This window comes from Panthera leo, chromosome B1 (genome assembly GCF_018350215.1).
Source record: "Panthera leo isolate Ple1 chromosome B1, P.leo_Ple1_pat1.1, whole genome shotgun sequence".
Taxonomy (NCBI): Eukaryota; Metazoa; Chordata; class Mammalia; order Carnivora; family Felidae; genus Panthera; species Panthera leo.
Genome location: NC_056682.1, coordinates 118877279 through 118904377, shown reverse-complemented (window position 1 = coordinate 118904377; position 27099 = coordinate 118877279). Strand labels below are relative to the sequence as shown.

The 27099-nt window shown below is 35.4% G+C and overlaps 1 protein-coding gene across 6 annotated transcripts in view; it reads right to left on the bottom strand.

Annotated features, from left to right (window-relative positions):
• The window catches only part of SLC9B2 (solute carrier family 9 member B2), a 51697-nt gene that overhangs the window by 2594 nt on the left and 22004 nt on the right, over nucleotides 1–27099 (bottom strand). For 4 of the 6 annotated variants that reach the window (XM_042935788.1, XM_042935794.1, XM_042935789.1 and 1 more), the window contains exons 4-11: nucleotides 26283–26453; nucleotides 22149–22291; nucleotides 20937–21064; nucleotides 19029–19204; nucleotides 15253–15359; nucleotides 12016–12165; nucleotides 4146–4254; nucleotides 528–664 (exon numbers count right to left, since the gene is read on the bottom strand). In XM_042935788.1, the coding sequence (XP_042791722.1) occupies nucleotides 528–664; nucleotides 4146–4254; nucleotides 12016–12165; nucleotides 15253–15359; nucleotides 19029–19204; nucleotides 20937–21064; nucleotides 22149–22291; nucleotides 26283–26453 (1121 nt within the window). Of the gene's footprint in view, nucleotides 1–527; nucleotides 665–4145; nucleotides 4255–12015; nucleotides 12166–15252; nucleotides 15360–19020; nucleotides 19205–20936; nucleotides 21065–22148; nucleotides 22292–26282; nucleotides 26454–27099 lie in introns of all 6 variants that reach the window. The other 2 variants (XM_042935792.1, XM_042935793.1) reach the window with 2 other exon arrangements.

The window sequence follows — 27099 nt, the reverse complement described above, 5'->3', positions numbered from 1 at the left end:
GGCAATAAAGCATTTTCCTAATTGTTTTTAATAAATCTTTCTCCTTTATATATAAAGACTGTGGTCAAGCATAACTGATCATTAGTCATACGGACACTGAAGTATTTCCAAATACTAAGATGGGCCATGTTATTTCTGTTTTACTCTCTTCTTGGAAGATATTGAAATGCAAAGCTGTCAAAAGATTGACAACTATCTTTCTGGGTGATTTAGAGAACTCTGACTGATAAAAATTCAAACACTTTCTTCCTGTGACTACTACTTTCTGCTTAGTGTAGGGATATATTGGATTTTTAGTTGATTTAAGTAAATCTGGTGATCTAGATAAATTTAAATGAGCCATCATATTTAGGAAATGAATATACTCAAAATAAAACTTTTAAACAGTAGATTAGTATAAACCCTTTTTGTAAATCAGTCTTCAATTACATTTTTTCACCAAATTTTAATTAGCCCTCTTATTCAAAAGTTCAAGATACCATATATAAATAGGAGTTAAGATGCTAAGCCATCCTATCCATTATTACCTGGACTGTGGCCTTCGGAAGCCATGCAAAAGAAATAAATATCTTTTCCTTTATGTTAAAACCAGCAAAACACACCATCAGAAATGTAGTCAAAACTCGTATCAATACTGCAGTGCCGAGGATGGCAATACAAAGGCCTGTAAGAAATACTTAATTTTTAGATGTAATGAAATACTGAGGGAGAAAATGAAACTCATGGTTATTGATTCAAAATACTATCAACTGTAATTATCTAAATATATTAAAAAATTAAAAAGACAAAAATGATTAGGCATAATTTATCAAAACATCAACATTAAGGATCAAACCACATGTTTGAAAGAAGTTATTTTTCCTAGATTAAACCAGAAATTAATTAAATATATTTGATATATGGATGAACTAGAGGGTATTATGCTAAACAAAATTAGTCAGTCAGAGAAAGACAAGTATCATATGACTTCATTCATATGAGGAATTTAAGATACAAAACAGATGAACATAAGGGAAGGGAAGCAAAAATAATATAAAAACCAGGAGGGGGACAAAACCTAAGAGACTCTTAAATACAGAGAACAAACCGAGGGTTGCTGGAGGGGTTGTGGGTGGAGGGATGGGCTAAATGGGTAAGGAGCATTAAGGAAAACACTTGCTGGGATGAGCATTGGGTGTTATACATAGGGGATGAATCATTGGTATCTACTCCTGAAATCATATAGTGCCCCTATTGCACTATATGCTAACTAACTTGGATGTAAATTAAAAAATAAATAAATTTTAAAAAAATTTAATAAAAGAAAGAAAAAGGTTGAGCACAAATTCTCCATAGCAAAAAAAAAAAAAAAAAAAAAAAAAAAAAAAAAAAAAAGAGAGAGAGAGATATTTGATATATATTACAAAGGAGATTTGAATGTTATTTCTTTTAAGCTGTATAGCAAGAACCACACTTTCTTCCATGTGTTTATTCAACAAGAATTCATTAAATGATAACTATGCATGACAGGATTTGGACTACGTATTGTGTATACAAAAATGCATAATGTGCAGACTTTGCCTCTACGAAATTCAAAGTCAGAGGAGAAGAGAAGCATAAACAGCTAATTAATATGCTATAAGGTAAGGGCAATATAAACATACTGGTAAGAGGTCATAGAGGAGGAAAAGATTAATGTCTTCATCAAAATGGTTGAGAACTATTTACAGAGTATAAACCAGAGGTGACACTGAAGATATTTATCAGCCAGTATGGAAGCAATTAGCCAATCAGGACAGAGCTGGCTGGGCACTAACCTATCAGAATAGACACTGGCAGTCTACATCTGTTTCACCATATTGGTGTGTACACTGACTGCCCATTAGCCCTGGTTAACGTGCACAGATACTTCATTCAGTCCTTTAGAATCCTTTGCTCAGAGATAAGTTCATCCTGATTTGCAAAACAAGAACTGTGACTAGGGCTGCTACAGGCTACTGAACCTGAGAAAGGTGCTAACCTGAGCTAAGGTGACTGCTAAGAGGGTGATTTTCTAAAAAGTAACATTTGTTGAGTGTTTACTGTGTGCTAGGTTCTGCATTCAGCTTTAAGTGCACTCATTACTTAATCCTTACAACCTGTGGGGAAATGTTTCTTATTTTACAGTTGAAAAAAAATGAAGTTTAGAAAGGATCAATGACTTTCTCAAGTTCAAAGGTTAGTAAAACACCAGATAGACATTGCTGGAGGATCTACTGTGAATCTGCAATATGGCTTCTTTACAAAAAAGTGTGGCTCTGTATAGAAGGACATTGCTCTTATCATCATTTGTTGCAAATCAGGTTGGTAGGGTTCAAAAGTACTTGTTGCCTGAAGTACAAGAAACCAAAGGGATGATTTGGTTCATTTCCAGGAGGAAACATTGAAGGTTTGGGGAAAAGATGATTTAGAAGTTTTGAACATATTGACTTGGAAGTTTTGTGAGATTTACAAGTGGTGATTTCCAATCAGCAATTAGATACACTGATTTAGAGATAAAAATTTTGGAATTATATAGTTTATAATCAAAGCTACTGAATATAGATGAGCCCAGAAAAATGATATAGAGTGAGAAGCACAGAAGGCTTTGGAAGAACTTAGATGAAGAGTAGAATTTAAGCCATATACAGTGTAAGTGAGGACTCAAAGGGCATTGAAAAATATGAAGTTTCAGAATTCAATGTAAAATGTATTTTAAAGAGGTCAATAGCATCAAATGCTGCTGAACGATCACGTAAAAAAAAAGACTGATAAGTATTCAGTATATTTAGCAATATAACCTTGGTGAGAGCAGGGTTGGTTGTACGATGGGTGAAAGCTGGGCAGAGATGTTTTGAAGAACAGAGTGAGAGTTGAAATGGAAAAAGGAGATACAGTTACCTCTTTGGAAAAGTTTGAAAAGAGGAATAAAGAAGAAGCATGGTAGATGGGGGGGGGGGGAGTGAAATGGAGAAAGGAAATTTTATGTATTTACATATTTATATATAAATATAAATTGTGGTAAAATACACATAACAAATTTGCCATCGTAACCATTTTTTTATTAAGATTTTTTTTAATGTTTATTTTTGAGAGAGTAAGAGAGTGCGAGAGGGGGAGGGGCAGAGAGAGGGAGACACAGAATCTGAAGCAGGCTCCAGGCTCTGAGCTGTCAGCACAGAGTTGGAAGTGGGGCTCGAACTCAAGACCTGAGCTGAAGTCGGATGCTTAACTGATGGAGCCACGCAAGAGCCCCCCGCATCGTAACCATTTTTAAGTGTACAAGGTAAGTAGCATTAAGTTAAACATTCACATTTTTGTGCAACAAATCTTCAGAATTTTTTCATCTTGCAAATTGACCTATTTAACACTTCATTTCTCCCTCCCCCAAGTCCTTGGCACCAGTCTACTTTCTGTTTCTGTAGTCTGACTGCTGTGGATGCCTCATATAGGTGGAATCATACAGTATTTGTCCTCTGGGTTCATCCATGTTGTAGTATGTATTGGAATGGAAAGACACTGAGATAGGAGAGATTAGAGTTCGTTTAAATTCTGAAGAGGAAAGAACTGTGACATGGATATTTGAAGGTATATGAGAAAAGGAGAAGAATCGATGTGTGAGATCCAGAAGAAAGTATCAGGGACATGGGATTCCTAGTAAAGATGAAAGAATATGGAATGAGCAGAAAGAAGAAATAGTGTGTACATGGGTACAAATAAATTTTTAAGTGTGGTGTTACGAAAAAAAGTTTTAATATGATGGCTTTCAAATATATGAATAAATAAATGAATGAATGCTCGAATGGACATTTCTGTTCCATGGATGTATATTATAGAACTGAGTAGTTATCTTTGCAATTCTGGCCCTTGATAAGAACAAGTCTAATTGAACATTTTTATCCTTAGAAAAAACTTTTAAGACCTGCATTTTCTAGATAGTAGTTAGCAGTGTTACTTTACAAAGAATAATATTAAAGGTATAAAATTTATGCCTTAGATTGACAAATATTACTTTGTAGCCAACTCCTGTAAGAGACTTAGATCATTATTAGCTTTTTATATAATTGTGACAATAAATATATCTAATAAAGGTATTCCACTGAATATAGAAGTTGATTCTAACAAAAGTACTACTTTGAAATTCTTACCTACAGTTTCTGGTCTGAGAGATGCAATAGATACTTCTGCTCCAATCAGTCCAAACAGAAGGGGCTGAAAGATGTACCAGGCAACTGCAATAATTTTTTCAACATCTGCCTAAAAGAAATACACCCACACACCCACACACAGATTTTTATTACATGAAGTTACAAGTTCTAAGAATTTTACTAATTTGAAATTTGAGTCAATTTGACCTGAGATAGGCTTTATTTCTGTGACATCTTTTTTTTCTTTTAATGTTTATTTATTTTTGAGAGAGACAGTGCAAGCAGGGGAGGGGTAGAGAGAGAGAGGGAGACACAGAATCCCAAGTAGGCTCAAGGCTCCAAGGTGTCAGCACAGATCCCGATGCGGGGCTCGAACCCACAAACTGTGCAATTGTGACCTGAGCCAAAGTCGGATGCTCACCGCCTGAGCCACCCAGGTGTCCCTATTTCTGTGATACCTATAAATAAGAGGTTAGCTAAAATAGATCAAAAAACTGCATAAAGATATTTCTAACACAGTTATTATATGAGGTGCTTTAGAGTTGGTTTGCAAGTGGATGTTAATTATAAAAAGTCTAATAAAATAATCTTAGGGGGGTTTCTACTTCTAAATATATGATACGTGTGTATGTACATATGTAATACCTAGTATTTTATAGTTAAAATTTTATGTTAATCTTCATTTGACAATATGATTTTGAGATCTTATAATAGTAGCACATATATCTAGATACACATCTCATTATTGTTATATAGTAATCTATAGTATGGTAGTACCATAGTTTATTCAATCATTTCTTTATTGATGGCCCTTTGTTTCCCATTTTATTTTATCTTTATAGAAAACATCATTTAAGGTTGTCTCAAATCATGCACAGAAATATAACTCAGGTCTAGTAAAATGCTGTGCCACTTGTTAATTTTTTACCCCTTGGTTCTAAATCCACATTTCATTGTTGCTCTGCAGAAAATTAAGCTAAGCCTTTAAATATTTCTCTTTTGCCAGCTGGCATCATATTAAATTTTGTCAGTAGAGAGTGCTGAAGAGATATTGCAAGGAAGATACCCTCCTTTCTGATTTCTGGGGCTCCTCCCAGCAGGATCCTATAGCACACTTGGGTTTCTTCAGCACCCAGGTATCTTCTCCAGTGCTGGGCTTCTATAGTGCATGGCAGCCAGCAGCACCCAGTGGCCAGCAGCCGCTCCTAGCTTACTGCAAGGGAGTTTCATAGCCTATTCCCTTGGGCAAAATACCTCCCCATGCATGCTAGAAGGTGAATTTGGAGTATAGATTTCCAGCAAATTGTCCAGGCAGGGCACCATGGCTGCCTTCTCCACCATCCAGGGAATAAAGGCTTTCTAACATGATCTGGATTCTGAGCCCTGGGGGTGGGAGAAGGTGGGGTGGAGTGGGGAGGTCTTAGGGGATGCTTAATCTGAGCGCTAGGAGTTTATAGCTTATTCCTATATTCTTCAGGGGTACTTTACATCTTACAAGCCAATCTCTTGTTATCTGATCCCCTGGTATGGTTAATAATTAACTTTCCCTATTCCAGTTATCATGTGATTTCCCTTGCCTGATAAGATCCTAACTGATAAAAGTACTAACTTTATAACACATACTGCCAAAATCCTAAAAGAAGATGGGCACAACTGACTATAGCAAGGCTAGAATGTTTTGTGGCAACAGAAACCATACACAAACAAAGAACAAAAAGATGACAAACCAGGAGAAAATATTTGTACTGTGCATAACAGAATAAGGAGCAAAATCTAAGCAATAAGAAAAAGAAATAGAAAGTAAAAGAAAAAAAAATGGGCAATGTATATATACAAGTAATTCATAGCTGAAGAAACACAAATGGCCAAAAACATAAGATGTTAAAATTCAGTAATCAGTGAGACACAAATTAAAATGATATGTCACATTTGAGGAGGCATTACATTACAAAAACTACTAAAAAGTTTTAATAATGTCAAGTATCTGTGATTATAAGGAAACTCTCACTAATTGGTAGGAGAACAAATTGATAGTGCTTTTTTTTAGAGGGCATTTTAGCAGTACCCATCATAGTATCTAAAATTTGTATTGAACAGATTTTTCCAGTCAACTAATAAGAATCTATTTTTAGACAACACTTTTACACTTATAACTACACACGTTTGAGGATCTGGTTTTCTATATCTATATTCAGCAGTTTAACAAAGGAAGATTACATCGTGTCTCTGTTTTCTTTATTTTTAAACAAGTTCTGGTATGTTTATTAGGGTGAAGATTCTGTTTCCTCTTGGCTTACAAAAGAGCTCATGTGTGAGGGGGCTGGTTGATATACTTATACAGTTCTATTCCTACATCATGCAAAGAGTTATGTTTTCATATCATAAGGAATCAGATAATAGCTTAGGGTCAAATACTGCCACCTGCTAAATGCAAGCCACTTGTCCCTCAGTGCCTTATTTTCTTCTCATCTGTAAAATGGGAAGTTTATATAACATCCAAGATCTTTTATCATTTAATGACAATTAAATTGTCCTACCAAAACTGGAGTCCAGTTGCCCACCTTTCTACGTATCTTTAAATTTTACTTTTTAATTTAGTTTTTAGAGTATATCATAGGTATAGCTCAGACTTTAGTTGCTATCCACATTAGTGCAGAACAAAAATCAACTCTATTAATCTTAGGTTACTTAGCCTTTTGTTACCATGACTAATTATTTAAGGGAAGGCCTCAAAAACATTTAATGTACTCAGAATTCCAATGAAAGCAGATGGCCTAAAAAGCTTTCTCCATCCAATTATTTTCATTTCTAAACTGTAGACAAAGGCCACCATTTGTTTTTTTGATTGTAATGCTTTAGACTAGTTGAACATCAGACATAGGTTTATATATTGTAAGACTTAAAAATGGGAGAAGAGTCAAAATGTACCCTCTTAATGCTTTTTCATAACTTCAAAATGAATGTGCTTATAAAGAAAATGGAGTCATCGAATAGGCTAAGTGTAAAAGAGAGCAGAGGAATGAAAACTACGTTGTCCACACTAAATGTTTAAGGCTACTTTATACATCTGTTTGTAGCAGTAGCAAGAATTTTCAAAAACATAAATCACTTTCAAGGATGGAAAAAGGAAGAAAATGAGCAGAAATGGAAGTTTTACCATGACTTAAATACCTACGTAAGCTGATACCTCCCTTCTCAGAAAGAGTATTTCAAGATTCAGAAGATTCAAAGTATGTCAGAAAAACCACCCCACAGCTACAAAGGTCTTCAGAAGAAGCACTGGATTTGAAAATAGATGAAAAAAAAATGACAGAGGTTGTAAAAAGGTGAGCGTATTTGAATACAATAAATGGCAAGATTAATGATATATGGAAAAACCAAGTAAAAGAAGTATGAAATAATGTCAGAAAACTATAGCATAAACAAAGTTTTATAACATATTTTAGCTTTTCAAATTATAACTCAAAACCAGCCTTGATATAGCACTGTTGAGTTTACAATTGTTTTATATCTGTTTTCCTACATAGTAGTCACTATTCTTTTGATATTATTATTATTTTCTTCCTATTACAGTTTGAGAAAACAGAGTAATAGAGAAGGCATGTAAGTTTGGGGGGATTATACAGCTACAGAGCAGTAGAATTGGGATTGGAATCCCAATTACTTTATCTTAAATTTTAAGCTCTTTTTATTATATTGTATTGCTCTACAAAGTAGTTACAAAATAATAAGGATTATATTATTATTTACTGAGTGTATTCTATGGCTAAGGATTTAGCTTTGTATAGAGTATAATGGTTAAAAAAAAGTGTGTGTGTGTGTGTGTATGTGTGTATGTAAGGTAAAGAGATCCATATATGAGAGTTACCAGAGGTACATATGAAAAAAGTGTTCCTAGTTCTTCCACTGGGTTGTAGGATTACACGGACCTATGTAGGTTGAAGGCAATTCAGGCAAAATTATGACAAATGCAGACTAACAGATGCTGTGTTTTGGTTTATAATGATCTTTTCTCTATAATCCCCAGTTTTTGAGAAGAGTGGTATAACTGGAACTGGTCAAAATTTCCCTTGCCTTGCTGTGTCTTTCTGTGCCCGTAGCTAATGCACACTTGCAACAGACACTAATCTCCCCTTTGATTTCCCTGTTGCTAAAACTACTCTTATATGTTCCATTCCAAATGATATGGCTCCTTTCATTGTTTATTTTTTATCCTATCACTTAGGGATTTAGACACTTAATTTTGAAGTGCAAAGCGTAGAAATATAATGTTTCTAAGGTACTTGGTATGTGTTATTCAAATAGATGTCAAAAATATAAAAATGTGCCCTGAACAACAATGCTACAGTTGTATCACAGAGTAGTAAATCTGGTGTCAGGTAAACCTGAGCTTAAATCACAGTGCCATTTTCTAATTTTGTGATTTTGGACATGTTATTTATATCTTTCTGATTTATAGTCTCTATAAAATAGAAATGGTAATACTTTTTAAAGTTTATTTTGTGTGTGTGAAAATAAATGAGAACATCCACTTAGTGCCCAGCATACAGCCATACAGACTGGCCAAAAAAATTTACTAAAAAACGGGCAGAAGACATGAATAGACATTTCTCCAAAGAAGACATACAGATGGCCAACAGACACATGAAAGAATGTTCAGCATCACTCATCATCAGGGAAAAGCAAATCAAAACTACAATGAGATATCACTTCACACGTGTCAGAATGGCTAAAATCAATAATACAAGAAGTAACAGGGGTCGATGAAGATGTGGAGAAAGAGAAATCCTCTTACACTGCTGGTGGGAATGCAAACTGGTATAGCCATTGTGGAAAACAGTTTGGAGGTTCCTTGAAAAGTTGGAAGTAGAACTACCTTATGATCCAGCAACTGGACTAGTAAATATTTACCCAAAGAATACAAAACACTAATTCGATGTTTATAGCAGCATTATATAAAATAGCCAAATTATGGAAACAGCTCCAGTGTCTGTTGATAGATGGCTGAATAAAGAAAATGTAGTATATATACAATGGAATATTACTCAGCCATAAAAAGAATGAAATCTTGCCATTTATAATGACAAGGATGGAGCTAGAGTATTATGCTAAGCAAAATAAGTCAGGCAGAGAAAGACAAATACCATATGATTTCACTCATATATGAAACTGAAGAAACAAAACAAAAGAAAACAAGGGGAAAAAAAGAGAGACAGAGACAAACCGAGAAGCAGACTCTTAACTATAGAGAACAAACTGATGGTTACCAGAGGGAGGTGGGTGGTGAGATGGGTAAAAGAAGTGATGGGATTAAGGAGTGCACTTGTGATGAGCACAGGGTGTTATATGGAAGTGTTGAATCACTGTATCATACCCTTGAAACTAATATTATACTGTATGTTAACTAACTTGAATTTAAATGAAAACTTAAAAACATGAAATAATCTAATTATCAAATTAAGATTATAAAAAGAAACATTAAAAAAGAAAAAAACTATTAGTTCCCTTTCCTCTTTTTACCTGTTACAGTATGAAATAATGAGTTGGCTGTCATTTTCGAAGATTTTTAAGGGGGTGACAACATAAAAACAGTTATCCATAAAGTTCAGTTTGAAAAAGCTTATTATGAGCATTTTTGAGAGTTTTCTTGTTGAATAAATGAAAGGAAATAAACTAAAATATTTAAATACTTTACAGAGCTGTTGGCTTTAGATGGAGGAACTGCAAATGATTTCTTTCCTTTTCTTTCAGATTTTCCCCCTCCAAAGTTAAAAAGTGAGCATATAGTACCTTCATACTAAAAAATAAAGTTAATTTTATTTTAAAAATTACTGTCTTTGGTAATTTACGTTTTTAATGCTGGAAAAAAGATTACTATTAAGAAGTGAATGGACAATTTGTAAAATGCCAATGCAGGCAAACTTCCCAAGTGTTGGACAAAGAAAGGGTCACAACGTGAATGTAGCAGCATCTTTCACTAAAGTGAAACTGTGACCTCGGTCCTGGGGCAGAGAATAGATCAGAGCGCTTCAAAGAGTAGGGCACATTTGTCAGCAGCCCTGGGGAGGACCCAAGACAGAGAGCAGTGAATCCACAGAGAGAAGCAAAGGAGGCAGTATAGCCCTTAAGTCCAGAGCTGAGATTAGATAGAAGACCGACCAGTGATAGGTGATAACTCTGCTTCAGCCCACAAGCAGAGTGAAGCCATGGAAAAACAAATGTTTTGATAAGAGCAAATGCTTATGGGAGACAAGGGATGATAAGAGTACCTGATTTATGCTAGGAAGTTTGTTTACTCTGTAGCTCTGCTCTGGTCAAATGTTAGGTTACTTGAAATCAGAAAGCAGAATTGAGTAATACAGGTGTTGCTAGGAAAGAAAAAAGTAGACCTGAAATAAGCCTGGAGCCAAGAGTCTTGCAAGGCAGCAAACCAAGGGGTGCATCTAGTGCATGGAGCAGAGTTTCAAAGGGACTCTCTACTTTCCTTCGAAGCCCAATCCATCTCCATGTACTTTCTGGTGGCTTCAATACTGTTCTCTACACAATGCTCCAGGCTGTCCCTACCATTTCTGTCTCCTCTGCAGCAAGAGAATTCAGTTATACTTGTCTTAACTTTGTAATCATAGATTACACAGCGAGAGCCTCCTATCTGAGTGTTCTTTACTCACAGGGAAATTTTGTCTCTATTCTACCTCTGCAGAGATTCACTCAATTGAATTTGATTATACACCTAACCTCAAGCTTTTTAACCCTCACATATTTTTCCATGTGGCATTATTTTAAGCTTAATTATTTTGAACAGTTGTTTCCAGGTTGTCCAAAATGATATAGCTGCATTTAGGTGGGTCACCTACATCTAATTTCTCCATTAAACAGAATAGCATATGCTGCTGTCAAGTTCAAATCTATAAGGATGTAACTTGAAATTAAAATTAGTAAATAACAACCAGCTAATTTCCATAGTACATATCAAAAAAATCAATAATATTAATGATCATGAAAATCAATAAGAAAAACCAAAACAACCTTTTAAAAAAATGGGCACAGGCTTTTGAGCAAATCGGTTAGTAAGCACAGGAAAAGATGATTAGCTTCACTCATAAAGAAATGTAAGTCAGATCAATAATGAGATACATTTTTAACATATCAGATTAGCAAAATATCTGAAGATTGAAAATACTCAGATCAGAAAGACAGATCTTCACATACTGTTGGTGAAAATATAAACTGGCGCAGTCTTTTAAAAGGGAAAATTGATATTATCAAAATATCAATGTATGTACTCCTTCATAGAGAAATCCTGTTTCTGGAAATTTATCCTATAGATAAACTCAAACGTATGTCGTATTTTGTTGATTTTTTTTCACATTTTAAAATTTCTGAAATTAGGATGTCATGTCATAGTTTAATAGGCAGTATTCTTTTTTCTTTCTTGGTAGCATGTAAAATGGTGCTTCTTAGATTTGATAGCATCTTAGAGTTAATGAAATATGGCATAGGTAGGATATTTTACCGAAATACTTTTTGTCTTAGTAGAAAACCAGAAACAATTTAAAATCTGTTATCAGGAGACTGGTTAAATATAGGACAGCTATACCATGCAATACTCTGTAGCCGTAGCCCTTACAAAGAATAGGGAGGCAGCATGGAAATATGACCATAATATATTTTCAAGTCATCAAATTACAGATTGGTATATAAGGGGGAAAAGGATGTATGTGTGTACACTTGGGCATACATTTACATATGCATAGAAAATAGCTTTTGTGATTAAATAATTTTATTAATTTGATATTAGGAAACATCTGTAAAGAAAAAAATTTACTCTGATCAGAAAGAACTTAAATGAGAAGAAGAACTTGAAATTCACCTTTTCGCCAGCCCATCTCAAACCTGCAAGGAAGGACATGACCAGTGTGCACAATCCTCCTGACCCAGGGAAACCAAAATACACGCTGCTGAACACAGCTAGTATGGACAGCCCCAAAACAATGAATGCTCTCTTCCACACAAGTTTGTCCTTGAGGAGAAAAAGAAAGGTTGATTAGCTCAATTATTTCCTATAACTGATTTTTAATGATTGCTTTTTATATATTTAGGACTTAGTGGAAAATGAAAATGTCTGTCTAGGCAAATAAATGCATGCCATGACATTTACTTTCTTTTTCTTAATAAAAGTAGAGTCAACACATGGACAAATGCAGCTTCCTCTTCCAAGAACACTAGTTGTATTCTCCTGCAGTTATCAAAGCAGAATTTCACAGGGCTGAATGTAATAGTAGAAAAAAGCGCATGGGCTTCGGAGCCAGACAGACCAGAGTTAAAATTCTAGCTCTTTTACACTACTGGCATATGTAGTGGTCACATTACTTAGCTTCCTCAGGCTTTTTTCTTCTCCTCCCTGAAAGCAGTTTTGTCACAGGGTTTTTGTGAAAGTTAAAGATGTGATATCTCTAGTATTTTTAGGCTGTTTACTCCTTAATGCCATGCTCTCCTCATTTTTTTTTTCTAAACATGATTCTCCTTCCTGTTTATTTATTCATTTGTTTTGTTTTTAGATTCCACGTGTGAGTGAAAATCATATGCTCTTTGTCTTTTTCAGTTTGACTTATTTACTAGCATAACACCCTCTGGATTCATCCATGTTATTGCAAATGGCAAGATCACATTCTTTTTTATGGCTGTTCAATGTTCCATTGTGTATATATCACACCTTCCTTAGCATTTACCTATTGATGGACACTTAGGTTGCTTCCATAGCTTGGCTATTGTAAATAATACTGCAATAAATACAGGGGTTCATAATCTTCTCAAATTAGTGTTTTCTTTGAGTAGATACCCAGTAGTAGAATTACTGAGTCATATGGTAATTCTATTTTTTATTTTTTGAGGAATCGCCATACTGATTTCCACAGTGGCTGTACCAGTTTACCTTCCCACCAACTGCACAGTGTTCCGTTTTCTCTGTATCCAATACTTGTTATTTCTTATCTTTTTGATGTTAGCCATTCTGACAGGTGTAAAGTAATAACTCATTGTGGTTTTGATTTGCATTTTCCTAATGGTTAGTGATGTTGAACATCTTTTCATGTGTCTGTTGGCCATATATTATGTCTTCTTTGGAAAAATGTCCATTCTGGTATATACATATATATATATATATTCCGATTAAAAATGGGCAGAGTACCGGAATATATATATATATATATATATATATATAGATATATATATATATGGAATATATATATATACACACACACACACACACACATATATATATATATACACATATATATATATATACACACACACACATATATATATATGTGTTGAGTTGTATAAGTTCTTTATATATTTTGGATACTAAGCCTTCTTGGATACATCATTTGCAAATATTTTCTCCCATTTAGTAGGTTTTAGTCTTTTAGTTTTGTTAATGGTTTCCTTTGTTGTGCAAAAGCTTTTTCTTTTGATGTAGTTCCAATAGCTTGTTTTTGCTTTTGTTTCCCTTGCCTTAGAAGACATATCTAGAAAAATGTTTGCCATGGCCTAAACTTCTTAATCACTTTAGAAGGCAAGTAGGTCTTTAGAAGTGCTTGACTTAGAAGCATCCAGGCTCAGGATTACTAGAGTTCACTCCCAGCTCTGCTGCTTTCTAGCTGTATGAACTTGTTCAAGTTACTTCTTAAATCTCAATCTCCTCATCAGTAGAAAGGTACTGATGAATACTATTAATAGTATTCTCTTCATGGGTCTTATGTGGTTTACACTAGATTACATGAGTTTATATGATTGTACTAGATCAGTGCTTCCCAAAAGAACATCCAGTGATGATGGAAATTTCTACATCTGCACCACTGAAATGTTCTCTATCTGCTATAGCCACATGTAGTTGGTGGCTGCCATATTGAATGTAGTGGCACTTTATTGTACTTACTATATCATTTTATATACAGTAAGCAACAAAATGTAAGCCATCACTCTTTTCTTTATTTTGTTGTGTAATTAGAAAATCCTATAATTTTCTTTTATGCATTCATAAAATTTTTTATAATTTTAGTTGGAGGGTTTTGGAGCATAGTAAAAATCCAACTCATCATACTTTCTTATAATGGAACTATTAATTTTTTTAAAGTTCTACTTTAGTTAAGTTTATATTTCCATTCAAAATTCTCTGAAATTTCAAAATAATGCCAGTTCTTATAGGAAAACAAAGACTCTTATATGTTTTTCTATCCCAAGAGACTTAGGAGGGTAAAGGAAAACAAAACAAAAAAACCCTCTGTGAATATTATGAAATTATTGTGAAGAGTAAAGAACTTTGATCATCTTGGTGACAAATACTAGACTATATTACAATGAGATGTTAAGGTATAGGTAGTATTATAATCTAAGATATGCTGATACTAAAAAGAGGGCCCCAAAGCCATTTTACATCTTGACTTAGCTAATATTAATAATAATAATAAAATAAAAAATAAAAACAAAAAGAAACGATTCCTTGCATATTCTGGAAATGATGTTATTTATTTTTCAGTGAAATGTAAGTTTATAGAATATACATTAGAGTAAAAATTTTAGGATTGCATTAAAACCTTATACAGTTGACCCTTAACACAGATTTGAGCTGCATGGTCCACTTACATGCAAATTTTTTTTTTTTTTGATAAATACAGTACACTACTATAAATGTGTTTCCCTTTCTTTACGATTTTCTTAATAATATCTTCTTTTCTCTAGCTTACTTTAAGAATACAGTATATAATACATACAACATATAAAATATGTGTTAATCAACTGTTTATGTTATCAGAAAGGATTCTAGTCAACAGCAGGCTATTAGTAATTAAGTTTTTGGGGAGTCAAAAGTTATACATGGATTTCTGACTGTGCACAGGGTCAGTGCCCCTAATCCCTGCATTGTTCAGGGGTCAACTGCACATCTAACCTTGTTCATACATCTCATGGATAGCATTGATTTGGGAATAAGCAGTTTTACAATGGGGGGCCATTTTCTAAATCGTGTTCTTCACGTTCAGGGGACTTTCCAGAATGTTTTTCCAATGACATTTTAGAGCATGACTTTCCCACAGATTATTTCTTTTACCTGGTCACTGCTTGGAAAGTACTGAATAAAAAATCCAAGAAGAGATCCAGTTGCCATACCAATTACCACCTCTAAAATTCCTCTGAGAACATTAAAAATTGTGGAGCCTTAAAAACACATAAAAAGAAAAACTTCAGGCAGAACTCTAATCTGTAAATACTTAGACTTTACTTTAATTATCAACATAAAAAGCATCTAATTACATAGAAGGAAAGGTATACAGGTATTCCCTGCTCTCCACTTTCTTAAATATATGTGATGTAAAATGTCTAATAAGATGGGCCTATATTATAAGAAACCTATGCATATTATTGCAGATAAATTTCAAAATTGGTATAAACTATGATTTGTGCCCTTCTTTTATGCTTACATCAATAAAAGTTTACTTACATGGCCTAAGAAAATACGAAAGATAAAATTCATGAACAGAGCTAATTTGTTCTACTGTACTATAGGCACAGGTTGGGTGAGAAGACATACCTAGTTTTCAAATTGCCAATTAAGAGCCTGATTTTTTACTAATAATTCATTACAGTAGCTCTGATATGTAAAGAATACAGTAACTTAAAAATTTGGCAGTTAAATCAAGAATCTTTTATTTTTTTAAGTTTTTAAAATGTATTTATTTATTTTTTTGTTTTTAGTAATCTCTATACCCAATGTGGGGCTCAAACTCATGACCCTCAAGGTCAGGAGTCACATGCCCTTCCAACTGAGCCAGCCAAGTACCCCAAGAATCTTTTCTTACTACAAGGAGTGTAGGGGACCTACTGTTTCTCAAAAGCTATTTCTAAAAGTAAATCTGAAAACAAATTACTAAAAAAAATTTTTTTTTTAATGTTTATTCATTTTTTAGAGACACAGTGCAAGCAGGGGTGGGGCAGAGAGAGAGGGAGTCACAGAATCCAAAGCAGGCTCCAGGCTCTGAGCTGTCAGCACAGAGCCCTAGCAGGGCTCGAATTCACGAACCCCGAGATCATGACCTGAGCTGAAGTTGGACATTTAACTGACTGAACCACCCAGGCACCCCCAAAAACAAATTATTTTTGAAACTGCTCTTAGAAGAGCCTTTATTTGTTGGATTGCTTCTTTGAAGTATCATAATATATATATAAGTAGACTTCTGTTTTCTTTCATAGCAAACAGAATTTAGAATACTTTAAAAAAATCTGTTAGCACATTGAACACAAAATCATAGTAAATTGCTCAACACATGAAGTCCTTCCTTCCACACTATTCAAAGAAAATATGTACTGGGGCGCCTGGGTAGCTCAGTTGGTTAAGCGTCCAACTCTCGATTTAGGCGCAGGTCATGATCTCACAGTTCATGAGTTCGTGCCCTGCATAGGGCTCTCTGCTCTCAGCACAGAGCCCACTTTGGATCCCCTGTCCCCCTCTCTTTTTGCCCCTCCCCCACTCATGTTCTCTCTCTCTCTCTCTCTCTCTCTCGGTCTGTCTCTGTCTCAAAAATAAACACAACATTTTAAAAAATGCAACTAGTATGTAGTTTCTTATTATTGTAGTTTAGGGTAACAATATGCCACACCAAGGTATGCCACTTTGGCATAAAGATGATTTTGAGCAGAAGGCAATTGAGAAGAAACAGAATCAAGAAAAGGTATCTATCTCCTCCTATTTGCCTAAAAGGAGAGCATAAACTTTTAAGGGCATAAATTTTTCCTCTACCAGAAGGACAGAAGTTAACCACTGGGACCAACTTCAGACTCTTATCAGCCCAAAGACAGATTCTACTAAGAGCATCCCTAGATACCATTGGTTACCCTATTTGCCTTTCTACAATTTGCTGCCTCTAAAAGTTCAAAGTTCTTTTCTTTTGTCTTGCATTTCACCAAAATTACTGTTTTTTGCTAAGATGTGATATATACATCACATACAGGTTTGAGTTGCACGGTTCACTTACATGCAAATTATATATATATTTATATACCAAATTCTAACCACCTCTTTGAGTTAGGCATCACTGAGTAAGTACTCCCCTAGGTAAGCAGGGTGCACATGCTAACAACATGCACAACAGGGTGCACATGCTTTTCTCTTGTTAATTTGTCTTTTGTCATTCTGATTTACAGGGCCCAGCCAATGGACTTAAGGTGGGTAGATGGGCAACAGTTTTTCCTTCCTTACAGTTTTAATCATCTCTCTTATTAAAAGAAAGAAAAAAGAATTACCTCTGTAGTAATTTTATTTAGCTAGAGCAGCTCTATGTTAGATAATGGTGTGACTGTCAGAAACATCTAGCTGTGATAGTAGCAAATGTCTCAAGCTATTACAATAAATAATTTACTATAAATGTATAAAAAGTAGCTAATTAGTTTCAGTCTCTAGTATGTAAGGAAAAAAAAAAAAAGACTTCTTGGACCCACCTCTAAAAATTCTGATTCAGGAAGCCTGGCAGGGCTTGGGATCCATATTTTAAAGAGGCTCCTGGTAGTTCCCATCCAAAACGTCTAAGGACCACATTTAGTGGAGCAGGGCAGAGGGAACACAGCATTGTTGACTAGGAAAGTTCTTTAAACTATCCATAGCCCATACTCCCCAGATTATGAAACCCCAGTACACCCTCCCTCTTGCCCCCTCATCCCTCTTCTTCTCCTCCCGTGTGATTCTAATGCAAACTCTTGCATAAAGCCTGGTTTCTATTCCCAAAGGTTCTGATTTAACTGGTCTAAGGTAGTGCTCACTTACGAGTATTTTTAAAAATTCTCCAGGTAATTCTAGTATGCAGCTGAGGCTGAGAACCATGGTTTCAAAGGTGTATACCAGGAAGGCAGTGAGAACATAAGTTTGGATAGGTACAGTAAAATTAAAGTAAAGACAAGGGTGTAGATTTGACCTAACAGGTAAGAGAGAATCCTCACTGGTTCTTGTACCAAAAAGTAATACTATGAGAGTCATGTTTTGACAAGGTTAATTTACCAGTGATGCACAGCAGTGTATGGAGGTGACCGGATATAAGGAACTTGGGGCAGTGGGAAGAGTTGAGGTTCTAGGTAATCAGCCTAAATCCTAAAATGTTATCCCTAGATAACTATGGGAGTAGAGATACTGAGAACATATGACTTCCCAAGAAAATGTGTTCCACAATAATTGGAAGCTAACTCACTCTACAATTACATTTTGTCAATCGCATGGGATCGCAAATCTTATCTCTGAATCTTGGACATGGTTTAAGAATAAACTTGTGTTGTGCCAAAGGATAGTAAAAGTCTTAAATAATAGTGGGAGACAAAAAATGCTTTACACTCTTCTTTTATTACTGCTTAGCACAAAATACATCCATGTCAGACACTCAGTAAGGAAGTAAGATACCTGTGAAAAATCATTGCCATTATTACCCATAAAATGTTACAGAGAGCAGAAACTGTTCCTATTTTAGAAGAATGCTGTTCCTTTCACTTGGACTGCTCTGTGTCATTGCTGTCTTTGAAAAATCTACTCATCTCTGTGTGAAGTCTCCAAGATTGAGCTTTCTCAGAAGCCTCCATGCAAAAGCTATTCTAATCCTTTCTTAAACTTTGCTACTCAGGATCCCTGTCAATGCATTTACCAGACCATTGGAACAGTCCATGTCCAGAGGGTGAAGGGAGTAAAATAAGCTACTGGTCCCTCCTCAGGTATAGAACTAACCTGTGGAGTTGGTTTCTCCATTTTAATCTGCCGTATTCAGTTATCAAGCAAATATGCCCAGCTTGTAACATCATAATCTATGTCTCTGTAGCGCAAGAGAACAGCACATCGTGAACTGACCAGTTTACCTGTGGAAAAGGCCATGCCCAAGCATGTGTTGAAGCCAGTGATAGCCAGAATATCATCGAAGCTGCCAGCAGCCATAAGTAAGGTTGGGACGCCTTTTTCAACTCCATAGCCTCCTTCCTGCAAAAGGAGCATTGAAGGCACTACGACAGCTGGAGATACAGCACCTAAAACAAAACTAAGTAGGCAGCGCTTTAAACATTTGTGATAGCAGCTTACTCATTATTATTATTATTGTTGAAATTATAATAACATCTACTCTTTTAGAGGTTACACTTTAGACAACTACTGTCTTTCAAATAGCAGTGAAGCACCAAACTGGAAACACACACACACACACACACACACACACACACACACAAGTTCTACAGAACACTTTTTGAAAGCGTGGCTACAATCAGCCTATATTGGAACCACTTAGGTTGCCCCGAAATATATAGTTATGGGTGGCACAGAAGACCTAATGGGATTAGGTTGCAGGAATCTGCCTTAAAAAAAAAATAAATAAATAAAAATAAATAAATACATACATACATACATACATACATACATACATACATACATACATAAATACATAAATAAAGCCACGGCGACTGCATGGCTCAGTTGGTTGAGTATCTGACTTTGGCTGAGGTCATGATCTCATGGTTCGTGGGTTCGAGCCCCATATCAGGTTTGCTGCTATCAACACAGAGCCCACTTTGGATCCTCTGTCCCCTTCCCCGTTTGCTCTCTCTCAAAAATAAATAAAACATTAAAAAAAATAAAGACGAAACATTTATGGTATGAGGTTTAAAAAACACAGCTGCAGGCTTTTTAAATTGGAACTGACTGTATTAGGCCTTCTGTTGGGACTTGGTATGTAGAACAAGAGCACAGATTAGAAGAAGCCCATAATGGCAGTGACAGTGATACTAACACTAGCAGCAGCAGTAACAGCAGAAAACATTTTACAGTGTTTACTATGTGCCAAACACCATTTTAAGTGCTCTACATAAATTAACTAATTTAATCCTCACAACAACTCTAAAAGGTAGCTACAATAATTATCTTCATTCTGTAAATGAGGAGACTTCATTCTTGCAAATGAGATGCAGAGAGATTGAATAACTTGCCAAAGTTCACAAATTGGAGTCACAGAGCTGGGATTTAAATCCAGGCAGTATAGCTCTACCGTCTTAACCAGAAGTAAGGATTTCTTGCTTCTTGCCTACTAATTAGTACTAAATTCTTACTAAGTACTTTCATAATTATTTGCTTCTTTTTTTAATGTTTATTTATTTTTGAGAGACAGAGAGAGAGCATGAGTGAGTGAGGGAGGGGCAGAGAGAGAGGGAGACACAGAATCTGAAGCAGGCTCCAGGCTCTGAGCTGTCAGCAGAGAGCCCTACGTGGGGCTCGAACCCACGAACTGTGAGATCTTGACCTGAGCCGAAGTCAGACACTTAACCGATGAGCCACCCAGGCTCCCCTTTATTTATTTACTGCTTATGGCTGTTAACCATTAGAAGAACTGGCAGTGGAAGGAAGAGACAGCAGAACCACCCAATCATAACTGTCTGGTGACAAAAGAAGGAGAAAAGAGTGTTAGGTGTTCATTACTGTTGATATATTTATTACCCTTTGTATGGACTTTGAGGTGAGATATGGCATCTCTCTCACCAGCATGGAATAAGGTGTAGGTAAAACACCATTAATTCTTCAACTGTTTAAATCATAATGCCTGTAAAAGTTAGATGTATTCTATAAATAGTATATTTTGAAGTTATAATATTTAGATTACGCTGGAATATCCATGTTGTATTTTCTGATGTCCTTAAGAAAATGCTATTATGCATTCTCTGGTATGGAATCAGAGAAAGCCCCAAACATCCCTGCATTGTTTTCATACGAAAAAGAAAAACCATTACCCCAGGATAAATCCCCATTGCCATGGTAAGCCCATTAGAAAGTGGGCCAGAAGTGCAGATGTGCATGCCTCCACAAGACAAGGACCCATGGACAGTCTTATACAAACACCCTTCAACTTCTTCAGGGCCTGAAATATGCAAACAGAAATACAAAAATAATCATTTAAAGACAGAAAGAGATTATGACATCAGACACTTTTCTTCAGTATTCAGACCATGTTTGGATTATCATGAATTTGCCAGGTAATGAGTTCTATTTAACAAACATTTCAGTGTTTGAAGTGTTTTGGAGATAGCTTATTTAGTCCTCATAGCAACACTATGATATAGGTGAAATTACTATCCCCATTATATTTAGATGTCCTCATCTAAAAAGATACAAGTTAAAGTCATTTGTCCAAGATCATGAAATTGGTAAATTGTGCAGCTAGGTTTGAACTCAAGCAGGATGTTCTGTAGTCTGTGCTCATTAATCCCCAAAGTAGCTGATTTAACCCTCTCGGTGTTAGCTTTATTTATAACTTGTGGCCCCAGAATGAGGCCAGGGTGAAAACCTTCATCCCCAAGAACACTCATTCTCTCATTCAAAAATATACGTTAGTAAAAGCAGGAAAAAAGGCATACTTGAGACTCGTCCTATGTATCAAGCAATTTCTTGGGCTGTATAGTTAGCCCTAAGCACTTGCATAAGGCTTTGCATGCCATAAATGTGCTATCCTCTCTCTAGCCTGTTATTTATAAGGATGACCTATATCTCTGTCAGAGAAAAGGGGAGCCTTTATTGTTAGTGCTGTCCCCAGACAGTAATTCCACCTTCCACCAAGAACGAATATAGGGTCATCTTCTGGGAATAGTCAGTCCTCCGTGAAATAAACTCCATTCTTTTCTTTAAAAAAATTTTTTTTAACATTATTTCATTTTTGAGACACAGAGAGACAGCGCAAGCGGGGGTGGTGTACAGAGAGGGAGACACAGAATCCGAAGCAGGATCCAGGCTCTGAGCTGTCAGCACAGAGCCTGATGTGGGGCTCAAACTCACGAACTGTGAGATCATGACCTGAGCAGACACTTAACCAACTGAGCCACCCAGGCCCCCCTCCATTCTCTTCTTTAGACTGTCACACAAAGTGCCTAAAGCACGGTGATTCTGAATAGTAGCAGTACTAGAAGAGTTCAATTCCTAGTCAACAATTAGAAATTTATACTTCATACCTTTGAATCAAGCCCAAGGCCAGCACGAACCAGTATGATAGACAGGGCTATGCTTCTCAAAGAGGAAGACCACTTATGCTTGATCTGTACATTATCACTGATGACAGGGATATTTCTGACAAGAAACCCAGCAAGAAGCATGCCTAGAATGGAGAAGTCAAACAACTCCTTAGTTGGTTTTCAAATAGAGAAGATATTTTTGGCATTTTTACTTTTTGAGTTCATGTCTCTTTAATATTCTTTTGTTTAACATTTTTGTTTAAATGGATGAAAGACCTAAATGTGAGATAGGAAACCATCAAAATCCTAGAGGAGAACAGATAGCAACCTCTTTGACTTTGGCTGTAGCAACTTCTTACTAGACACATTGCTGGAGGCAAAAGAAACAAAAGCACAAATGAACTAATGGGACCTCATTTAGATAAAAAGCTTCTGCACAGCAACGGAAACAATCAACAAAACAAAAAGGCAGCCTATGGAATGGGGGAAGATATTTGCAAGTGACATATCGGATAAAGGGTTAGTATTCAAAATCTATAAAGAACTCACCAAACTCAACACCCAAAAAACAATCCAGTGAAAAAATGAGAAGACATGAATCGACACTTTTCCATCATGCAGATGGCTAACAGATGCATGAAAAGATGCTCAATCTCACTCATCATCAGGGAAATACAAATCAAAACCATGATGGGATACCACCTCACACCTGTCAGAATGGTTAAAACTAACACAAGAAACAACAGATGTTGGTGAGGCTGTGGAGAAAGGAACAGTCTTATGCTGTTGGTGGGAATGCAAATTAGTGTGGCCACTCTGGGAAACACTTATGGAGGCTCCTCAAAAAGTTAAAAATAGAACTACCCTATGATGTAGCAATTGCACGCTAGGTATTTACCCAAAGGATACAAAAATATAGATTCAAAGGGTACATGCCCTCTGATGTTTATAGCAGCATTATCAATAATAGCAAACTACAGAAAGAGCCCAAATGTCCACTGACTGATTGATTAATAAATAAAGAAGATATGGTATATATATATATATATATATATATATATATATATGAAGCTTCTTATATATATGTATATATAAGAAGATATGGTGTGTGTATATATATATATATATATATATATATATATATATATATATACACAATGGAATATTAGCCATCAAAAAGAATGAAGTCTTGCTATTTGCAACAACGTGGATGGATATTATATATCCATATCCATAATATTAGTATATTATATATCCATATCCATAATATTAGTATATTATGCTAAGTGTAATAAGTCAGAGAAAAACAAATATCATATGATTTCACTCACATGTGGAATTTAGGAAACAAAACAGATGAACATATGTGAAGGGAAAAAAAAGACAGGGAAGCAAACCATAAGATACTCTTTTTTTTTCTTTGAATTTTATTTTTTTATTTTTCTTTTTTTATTATTTTTAAATATGTATGTATGTATGTATGTATGTGTATTTATATCCTAGTTAGTTAGCATATAGTGCAATAATGATTTCAGGAGTAGATTCCAGTGATTCATCACCTATGTACAGCACCCAGTGCTCATCCCAACAAGTGTCTTCCTTAATGCCCCTTACTCATTTAGCCCATCTACCTGCTCATAATCCATAAGATACTCTAAATGATAAAGAACAAATTGAGATTTGATGGAGGGAGGTGGGTGGGGAGATGGGCTAGATGGGTGATGGGTATTAAGGAGGGCACTTGTTAATGATGGGCACTGGGTGTTATATGCAAGATGAATCACTAAATTCTATTTCTGAAACCAATATTACATTATATGTTAACTAACTATAATTTAAATAAAATTTTCAATAAAAAGTTAAAATAATATACTACATTAGAGGAGCTAAGAAAAGCCTTTAATATGCAAATAAAAATCATTAGAATCAGTAATGCAGTATTCAGATAGAAATGTGATCAAATTATAAATATAAAATGTTTTAATACAATGCCTAATTCAGTCACTCTTTTATGTGCAAATAGTAAACAGCTCCTGAAGTTATTTGCTATGTCAGATTACCTGAATTATCAACAAATACCTATGTGGATTCTATTTCACCCTCAAGCCAGGTAATTTAACAAAAAATACATAACTTGCGAGGCGCCTGGGTGGTTCAATCCATTGAGCATTCTGACTTTGATTCAGGTCATGATCTCATGGTTCGTGAGTTTGAGCATCGCTTCTGGCTCTGTGCTGACAGCATGGAGCCTGGAGACTGCTTCAGATTCTGGGTCTCCCCTCCCCTACCTGTGCCCTCTCTCTCAAAAAATAAACATTAAAAAAAATAAAAAAAAAATAAAAAACATTAAAAAATAAACATGAAAAAAACATTAAAAAAAATCCTTGCTTTCCAAAGACTTGTGAGTTATGAAGAAATGGACATTGCTCTGTCAGGTCAGCTTCTGATTCTTCTTTCATTCAGCCATTTACTGTTTACCAAATGCCTTCAGTATTTTAGACAGTACAGTAGGTAGTAGAAGTATAATAATGAACAAAAACTTGGTACTACATCTCAACAAGTTTTCAGCCTCTAGGGGAGTGAGATAAACTGACAACCTCAATTTTATGGAAGCATAAGGAAGTGTTGTATGAGTGAGAGAAGAGTAGTAAGTCAGAGGGATCCAAACAAGGGGAAGAACCGGGTGGAGAGTCAAGAAGTTTCTGGATGGGTTAGCAGTTTCTTCCAAGGTATGAAGAGGAAGTATGACACATTCTGGGAAGTGTCAGTAGTTGACAGTGACTGAGGGAGCTGAGGAGTTTGCTAGAGAATCCTGCCCTCACTGATACCACATGCCCCTACAACAGGAAAGAGAGACTTCTCCACCAGACACTGGGCTTCCAGACTGTTCTTCTCTAGCAGTACCCTCTTCTCAGCATGACCTTACAAGCATTACACATTAAATGACTAAACAAACTTACTATTGTTGCCATGTTCTGTATGTAAGCTATGAGAATGGAGACTAATGACAAGCACAGCTTTTGTGACTTGCTCCAGACACCGCTAGGCCAGGAAGCATCACTGCCATTTAATCTAGAAGAAGGTCTCATAAAGTTTTGAATTCTGCAGTTACGGTCTTTCCAGAATTTTTGAAAGTGGGAACTAGCCAACCACAGTTGTTTTTTAAAGAGTAATAAGGATAACACATGCTCATGGTGAATTAAAACATCACCAACAAGTAGGAAGTGACAAGTACATGTCCTATTCCAACTGCAAACTTTCGATCTTCATTCTCCGAAGATTTTCACTCTTAAGGGTTTTCTTTGCCTTTCCAGAAAAGTTTGTATACCTATGTAAGCATGCCTCAGTATGAGTGTTCGTGTGCCTCATTTTCTAATAGTAGAAATAGTATCTCATTGTTTGGAAGTACTATAATTTTTTGAACCAATTAATGGACTTTAAGGAACTTTTCAGATTTTTCATTACAAATAGTGCTGAAATGAGCACAGTTCAAAAGAAATAATAATCTAACAAGGACTCAAAAATATGTTAAGAGTTTCTTTTGGAGTTTTGGGGGGGGGCACAAGAGGAAGCATTTTTTTGTTCTCCAAATGAATGTGACAACAACTTCCCTGGGACACTGTTTCTGGATGGTCTGGATTGATATGGCCACCTGATACTGATCTGGCAGACGACCCCTTCACTCCTTTTTCAATGATGTGAGTGACTTACAATACATTGGGCCCTAGTTTTGTAGCATTTCTGTCTTATAGTTACTTCTACCATGGTTGATGTTAAGCTACCAACACGATGTCAGTGAATGTGCAGTTGGGAAGAGAGAGCCAGTGGCACAGCACTATATATTGTTTCCATAATCTCAAGAGCCTAGATAAGGGGAAAATGCTGTAAGTGATTAGTTTTGAGTATCTATTGGATTTATTTTTAATGCAAGTTATTTAATTGTAAATATATATAATTTAATTTTTAAAAATTTCTGTGTTTAACAACTGGCTTACCAAACTCAAAATTTAATAATTGGCTTTGGCTCCAACACATCAAATACAGAAACATTTTATATTTATTTCCCAAAGCTTCCCAAACTACAGTGTTTAAAATATGATTTACTCTTGAAGTCAGAAGGTATTTAGCACTTACCTAGAAGAGGAGGCAGTGGAGGTAATGTTGGTAACTTAATGAGCCCCAAAAGTTTACCTCCAATGATGGCACAATAGAATAGGATTATAATTCCAAATAGGTTTCCTCCAGGAAGACATTCGCTGGTAGTAATTGACCAAACTACAGCCCACAGAAGAACAACCATGGTAACTGAAATAAACCAGGAAAACTAGTTTCTATCAGTAAGTTGTCATATGGTTTCAATATAATATAAAAATTTTAAAAATTTTTATATTATATTGAACATACATACAAGTATTTATAACCATGTGTAAATTTTAGAAAGCATCAGTAATATGAACAATTGGGTAATAATTACCAACCATCTTAAGAAATAGGATATTACCAGTGCCTTTGGATCCACCCATGTGTCCCTCTTAATCCCATCTCCCATCTCCTTTCACACCGTCAGAAGGAACTACGATCTTGAATTTTTTTTTATCATTCCTTCTTTTTCCTTTATAATTTTACCATAAATATTCACTCGTTAATAAAAAGGGAAACACTGGCTATCTTTACTCTCTTCATAGGAACATGAGAATACCTGAATAATCACATTCTAGTATTTTAGTTCTGTCTTGAATTAAACACTATTATTGTTTCTTTTCTATAGTCAATGTTGGTTTAGAATTATCCATATACTCACCTATTTTCCGTTTTGATCATTATTCATTATGGCAACTCAAATTTTTTACCTGGGACAATTATTTTGTTGCCTAAAGTATTTCCTTTAATAGAGGTATTTCTATTAGAAGGTGAAACATGTTTCCTTGTTTGAAAACCTTGTGTTGTACTA